The following is a 7,862-nucleotide window of genomic DNA, read 5'->3' on the forward strand; positions in this document are numbered from 1 at the left end:
TATTATTATTAGTAGTAGTAGTAGTAGTGTATAAATTAACAAAATAGTTAAAATAATATTTTTAAATTTATCAAATATTAAATCAGCATTTCCCAAAAGAAAAAAAACTTTACCAATTTCAAAGTCTACTCCTTTTCTAATTTCTATTTTTTCGATAATATCATGCTTTAAAAATTATAATCTAAAATAATTTAATAAAAAAAAATCCTATGCAGTATCTATATATTATTGTAGGAAAAACTACCAAAAGTACTCATGAAGTTTATGAACGCTGGCGAAAGTATCCATAAACTAAGGAAATTAACGCTGTACCCATGAAAGATGGGTTTCGTACGACAAAAGTATCCAAACCCTAATTTATTTTTTAATAAAATTCTCAAACTACTCCATTTTAACCCCATTCTACTGTCACTCCCTCTCTTCTCACTGCTTTCTCTCTCCTCACTTCTCCCTCTCTCAAAAACTCTTACAGAGTCACATAACTCTCCTCCTACCTCTTCATTGCCGTCTGCCACCCACCTACCTATCACCGCCAATTTCCTCCCCTCTCATTGCTCCCTCCTCTCACTCTTAAGGTGACTACAATACCTTCATCGCGCGCCTGTGACCCAACCTAAGGAGAATGGTGCCGTGCCGCGCCTGTTCCAGTCGAGGAGAACGTTGTCGTGGCGCACCTAACCCAGTCGAGGAGAACACCGTCGTCATGCACATGAGAAGAGAAAGGGTTCGTGGTACTGTTGCATGCAAAAAGAGGGTTTGGTAAACTTATGACTAAATTAGCTGAGGTCCGATCTTCCACCACCACCACCACCATTGATTTCAGCTTGATTTGTTGTAGGAGTAGTTTTGGACTCCATGACAAGAATTTTAAAGGCGCAAGTTGGGTTATGAAAGGTTGAAAAAGTGAGTTGAGGTTGAGGGTGAAGTAGTTTGGAAATTTTATTAAAAATTTGGCAAAAAATTAGGATTTGGATACTTTTATCATACAGAACTCATCTTTCATGGGTACAACATTAATTTCCTTAGTTTATGGGTACTTTTGTCAGCGTTCGTAAATTTCATGGATACTTTTGGTAGTTTTTCCATTATTGTACCTTCTCTTTTATTTGTGACTACAAAGAATCTCCTCCTCCTCCTCATAATAATAATAATAATAATAGATATCAAAAAATCAAACAAAAGAGTAATACAAAAAAATAATTTTGCAGTTCCATTATGATAAGGTTTAATTACTTTGTTGATTTCTATAGTTTTGCGAAATTTTTAATTAGGTCCCTATACTTTTTTTCTTTTTAATTGGGTCCCTGCACCAATTTTTTTTTTCAATTGAGTTCTTATATTTTTTTTCCTTTTATTTGAGTTCTTCTACCAATTTTTTTTTTTAGTTGGGTCCCTATACAATTAAGCCAATTACTACTAAGAGAGACCTAATTGAAAAAAAAAATTTAGTGCAGAGATCCAATTAAAAAAAAAATATAAAGACCTAATTGAAAATTTTGCTAAACTATAAGAACCAACAAAATAATTAAACCTTATGATAATAGAAAAATTATCCAATATTTCACACTATTTTAATGAAAACGACGAAAATAAGCCGCCAAATATTTTGGCTTTGAAAACTGCTGCTATGATCTTCTTTATTTATTTATTTTTTGTTCTAAATTAAAGGTATATGTGACAGGGTTAGCAACTTAGCATACATAATAGAAAAAGGAGATCCAATTAAAAGACACATGACCATGTAAACGCATTAACACTTAATATTTTTTATATGCAGAAAAATATTAAAATTAATATTAAGTCTATAGTTTAATTAAAAAATAGTGAAAATCAGGTACAGTTAATTTTATGTAAAGTTGATAATTAAAAGCTGTTAGATAAAAATTTAATTAAATTAGTCAAATTATTTAACGACTCTCAATTATCAACTTTACGTAAAATTAATTATACTTAAATTTTTAAAATTTAAAAATATAAAAAAACATACATTTGTCAAACAGAATTTTTTTTTTATAAATGACTTTTTTCCATTTATTTATCCATCTTTTTATCTATTTATTTATAATTTTTCATCATCATAATCATCATCGTTATCATTTTATCATTGCCATTATCTATTGCTATTATAATTGTTACTTTAATTGTTGTTGTCGTGGTCGTCATTATTGTTGTTATTATTGGTTAATCGTGAACAAATTCTATTTAATTAATTAATTAATCAATAATAATAATTGTGAACAATTTTTATTTTAATTCTTTTGTAAATGCAGTCTTTTTTTACATTATTTTTAATTTTGTAATTAAGTATTTTTGTGTCAAAAATATTAAAATCAACGGAATATTCCTCTTAAAAAATCTCTGGTCAAAGTTCTAATTAAGTTTTTAATGGTAGGTATATTCAATTTGTATAAAAATATTTCGTTAACTCTAGCTTTCTTATACTAAAAAGGACTTAATTACAAAATTTAAAATAATATAAAGACCCAATTAAAAAAAAATAAAAACCTAATTTTAAATTTGATAAAATTATAAGGACTAATAGAATAATTAAATCTTAAGAATATACTTGAATTAAATGTTAATTCTTTTTTATATATAATTAGACTCTTAAATCTGAACTCTATCAAAGAGTAATTTTTCTTTTTTGTAAATTGAAAGTTTTTTTCTTATTTTTCTGTAAAAACAATAGTAGAGAATCTTTTTTGTTTTTAAATATTTTTATTGTGTGCTCTTTATGACCAGTTATTTTAATTTCAAAAAATACTTTTCTTTTTGTCTTTTTATATTATAATCACAACATATTGTAACACTTATATTTAGTTTAGTTTTATAATGTTTTAAATATATTTTCTTTTATCTTTAACAATTATTTTAGTTATATCTCTAAAAATTGAACTATTAGTAATATCTTATCTAAGTGACAAATTAGCATAACATTATGAAGTTATTAGTTAGCCATTAACTATTGGTTATTGATTCACTAAAATCAACAATAATTTTTTATAAAATTAGTGTGAATAATGTTCGTGTGATTCTTAATATGAGTAATACAAAACAAAAAAATACAAAGTTGAAAGAAGAAAAAAGTACTTTCAATTATATTAAGCGTAAAATAGACATAGATTTTATATTTAATTAGAATGAAATTAAAAAAATACAAGGGTGTGATTTCTTATTTTAATTAGCAATTGAGGTATTTTTTTATATTTTTTACTCATAATTTCATATAATGGGTATTTATTCTTTTCTTTTTTTATGAAATATGATAGTCATGAAATTTATACAATAATACAAATGAATTGATAGTATGATATTTAAATCCTAACTGTTATTGCATAATCCATGACTTGGTCTACTCATATTTTTTTCATGATAGTTATATTCTATCCTGCCTATGTAACCATGAATAATTTATATAATAATTTTAGTAAATAAAAAATCAATAATTTTGTGATAATAAATACTACATGCATCATTGACTAAACTAACTGTATTTAATCAAATTTAATTTTTTTAATCATAATTTAATTAGAAAATACAATTCATAAACCTAAAAAATTAAAAATATGATTGATTATGCAATCATATTAATGATATCAAGTTAAATTTTTAGATATACTCATTGATCATCCGTATGATTTAACAGTGAAATCATTGCAGGTTGGGTATATTAGTGGATTTATTGTCGCACTCAACTATCAACGTTATTTTTTAACTCGGTAAGTTAAGGACTGATCTTCTGCGGTATTGAGTTCTATTTAAAGATTTGTCAATAACCAATGGATTGTTACATGCAGAAGGCAGAATTTCAAAATGAGTTTGATTAAATTGTTTATCCAAATTGGGTCTAATTCATCAATAATTTTACAAAGACAATCTTCAACATAAACAAAATAACTCCTAACTAAATTTCTAGTTGTCAAATATTATTGATATATAAATCCTAAATTTCTTAAAAATTTAATTATAAAAATACATTTCGGGCAAATAAAAAAATTTTCACTACAAAAATTTTGTTTATTTGTGGCAGTTTTTTTTCTTATTTGTGGAGGTTTATAACCCCCACCAAATAGATTGTGGGGGTTCTAAAACCCCCAAAATTTGAGGTGCCACGAGGCCTTTTATGGGGGGTTTTGTGTGTGTTTAGTGAGGGTTTTATATTGAATTTTTGTGGCAATTTTAAATCACTTTTGTGGCAGTTTAAAACCCCTACAAATTGATTTTTTAATTTAACAAAAAATAACTATTTTTTGAGATTTTCAAACCTCCACAAATTCTATAATTATTTATTTATTTTTAATTTCAAATTATTCATTAATCTCATCTTATTTACATACTCTCAAATTAAAAATTTATTTTTTAATATCAAAAATAGTAAACACACTCAAAGATAAGTCTTAAATACCAATTCGGTTGAGGAATTCCATAAAATCACCACAAAACAAGATAATCCAACTAAATTCAATACACAATGGTAAGGTTCAAAGTTAAGCCAATCCAATCAAAAACAGATTAACAGCCTGCTACCCGTAAATGAATCACAATTCTCATGAAAGATACAGAAAAAAACTTTCAAAAGGTGTAAACTAGTAATACTAAAATAATACACTTCTTACTATGCTTAAATATCACTAATATTAAGTTATCCTTCTAGTGTAGTGACATCAATTAAAAAGTCAATTACTAATTGCTCTACAAAAACTAAATATATTGTCAATGGTGGTACTAACCAACTATTTTTAATCTTGACTCTCCATGGAGGTAAGCCAAGCCTTTAGCAATGCCTATACAAATTTTGCGCCTTGTTGACCAGTCCAATTTCAATTGAGTTTTCTCTTTGCCTTTATTGCAATTGTCACTGAAATTAGATAACAAAGCCAAATGATCAGTAGATATATTTTGTATACAACATTTTAGCTTATTAACGAAAAAGATACCAAACTCAAATATACAGAGTAAAGAAACATTACCTTAAGGTAAATATATCTTGCAGGAAACACTAAAGTTGTTTGTTGCAGCTTTGATTTGCCTTAAGGTAAATATGCCAGTTTTTAGATCCAAACCCTGTAGGTTTGTTAGTTGAAGCCAAACAAAAGGAGAATGAAAAGTGAATTAAGATATCTGTTTTCGGAAACTTAGTTATTGCATATGGAAAAATGGTCATTATTCTAAGAATATTAGAATAAATGAAAAGACAATCCATATATTTGGGTTTAGGAGTTGATAAGATAATTAATCAGCATTTACACAAGCAAATTCATATCAAGTTCTTGTTTGAAAATTAATATTTACTATTAAATAGAGTAGCACCCTATAGTAGCATCTTAGTTCTTACCTCTATATAATGAACTTTTTTGTCGTAAACATCCTCGCCACCAAGCTATACCAAACGCCATGACAATAACAAGTGCTCCAGCCAATACAATTCCAATGATAGCCCCCATAGCTATGCCATTTCCTAGTCAAAGTTAGGGCTTAATTTTGATCGACTAAGTGCAGACTTCCTCACATATAACATGACAACATGCATATATGCTCTGCCATAAAACTATAAGTAAACTATATGTCAGAAGATGCATATGCTCTGCCATCAAATGTGTGTATTTATGTATATAAATGAAGATGCATGTCTTTTGTTGCTGTCTCTTGAGTCTTGCATTCTCTTCTAGCAAGTGATCCACTTTAAGCTGCAACTCGCTCGTATATGCCTGAAATAATACACAGCAAAACCAAAAAAAATGAAGACTTGAAGCAAAAAATAAAAGATAAGAACAAAAGAAAAAATTCTACCTCATGAAAGCTTTGTGAAGTTACTCATCTGCAACATTTCTTATCCAAATCCCTTCACAACAAAAACAAGATGCATACACTATCAATGCAATCAAAGGAAGACTTGTCTAAAAGAGTATATACTGACCTACCTAAGGAGTACATGTCTTACAGCAGAATCAATGTAGTTCTTGACTGGTTGCCCTGAGGAAATCATGTACCCGTCCTTGAACTTCATGGATTTAGCGCGCTGAGCCCTCAACTTGCCACTAACGATGACCTGCACAGAATCAAAATGTTATCACAACCTAAGCATAGCAACAAAGAAACCTGAAATCAAATGCTGTCAAGAACAAACCTCGCATTCCTTGGCGCCATTTTTCATAACAAACCTCAAACCACCATAGCAGGCCCAACAAAAGTAGTTTTAGAAATAAATTTCATATTGTTTAGTGGTACAGATAAACAGCAAGGGAAGTATCCTATTCATTAGAAGAATACGCATACAGCAACCTGACTAACACCAGCCCCTAACATCTAAAAAAAATGAAGATCCAAATAAATACAAAACATAATTCATTCAAATAATAAAATAAAATTTACAATGTAACAAACCAATCAGAGCAATATAATGACATAGCAAAAGAAGCAGTAGCTAAAGAGTTAATATTAAAAGATTTATCCCCCCAGCATTACAACATGAATATAATAGAATTTCATGAATATAGATGATATGGAGGACATAATGATTTAGTCATCTTCCGACACAAACTTGGTGGAGCAGGCACCAAATTTTCTTTAAAGATGACAAAGCATGCTATTCTACAATCACCAAATCAAACCAGAGAAATCCGAGAAAGGAATACTTGATTAAACATAAGAAAATAATCATTCAGATAAGATAAACAAATTTATAGGGTTTAGGTCCTCTTTGATGTTAACTTGATTACTCTTAGCTAGGTCTCTTATGATACCATTATGAACAAATACTAGGTTTGACTAACAGGAGCTTAAAATCAAAGCTAAATACTAGTCAGATTAAGAATGAAACAAAGAATTCAGGACATACTCTGTTGATGTGTGCAACAATTCATAAACCATATCTGTCTATTAGACTCAACAACAAAAGGAATGTCAAAATCAGTTGTATATAATTCCAGTCAGCTACCATTAATTGAAAGCCTAAAACTGTCCTTATTTTATATGACAGGTTATAGACACGATTGCTACCTGCAACACATTTGGTAATTTAGCCTCTGCGCAAGCTGGGTGGCAATAGTAGACTTCCCAACACAAGCAGTGCCACAAACAAGGATTACCAATGGAACTCTTTGATGATGAAACCTTAAAGGATGATAAAAGCAGAAATATGCTTCATTATTACTAGAACTATAAAATATCACCCTCAAGAGTCTTTTTTTTTTTTACATATATTTTTAAATGATATTAACACAGATACATGTTGTAGAAACAAAAGTCATCTCCAACAGAAAGATTACATACTAACCTTGTCATCATCTTATAATGACTAATGTACTCTTCTCCATATCCCCGGCTCTCCATTACCTACACAACCAGATCTCTATTAGAAAATTTCTATTGATTAAACTACTACCATCATTTGGAAAAGCCAAGGACATCCAGCTATGATAACTTTATCCTAAATATAATGGAATTCGACTTCCTACTATTAAGAGACATGTAGTAAATAAAGTTAGGTCCCATGTAATTATATTATGAATTTAAAACCAACCAGTAATAATAATAATAATTAATATTGACATTCCAATAATGTACTTAAATCCAAAAAGACCTATCCAAAGAATCAATCAACCATATTATCTTTATGCACTAATTTTCGGTACATATGTATAAGATTTTGCTCCTGGAGTAATACTTTCCCATAAAATTTTAATTTTGGCCATGAGTTCAAATAGTAAAAGCAAATACATTACAAGTCAAGAAATACGGGATGTACAGAATGGAGAAATGAAACCATAGATTTGGCATACCTTGAATAAGTTGACCTCCAAATTGGACTGAGAGCTGTAGAATGGAAAGAAAATTTTAACCAGCTATACTAGAACTCAGCA

The 7,862-nt window shown here is 28.8% G+C and overlaps 1 protein-coding gene across 10 annotated transcripts in view; it reads right to left on the reverse strand.

Moving 5' to 3' along the window:
- LOC107639128 overlaps window positions 4,432-7,862 on the reverse strand; it is a 4,253-nt gene continuing 822 nt past the window's right edge. For 2 of the 10 annotated variants that reach the window (XM_021121081.1, XM_021121086.1), the window contains 8 exons: window positions 7,782-7,815; window positions 7,277-7,335; window positions 7,000-7,113; window positions 6,128-6,161; window positions 5,922-6,049; window positions 5,336-5,458; window positions 4,971-5,064; window positions 4,432-4,858 (listed from right to left, as the gene is read on the reverse strand). In XM_021121081.1, the coding sequence (XP_020976740.1) occupies window positions 5,338-5,458; window positions 5,922-6,049; window positions 6,128-6,161; window positions 7,000-7,113; window positions 7,277-7,335; window positions 7,782-7,815 (490 nt within the window). In that variant the 3' untranslated portion in view covers window positions 4,432-4,858; window positions 4,971-5,064; window positions 5,336-5,337. Of the gene's footprint in view, window positions 4,859-4,970; window positions 5,065-5,335; window positions 5,709-5,790; window positions 5,870-5,917; window positions 6,050-6,127; window positions 6,162-6,999; window positions 7,114-7,276; window positions 7,336-7,781; window positions 7,816-7,862 lie in introns of those variants that run through there. The other 8 variants (XM_021121084.1, XM_021121083.1, XM_016342560.2 and 5 more) reach the window with 8 other exon arrangements.

Source organism: Arachis ipaensis, chromosome B04 (assembly GCF_000816755.2).
Source record: "Arachis ipaensis cultivar K30076 chromosome B04, Araip1.1, whole genome shotgun sequence".
Taxonomy (NCBI): Eukaryota; Viridiplantae; Streptophyta; class Magnoliopsida; order Fabales; family Fabaceae; genus Arachis; species Arachis ipaensis.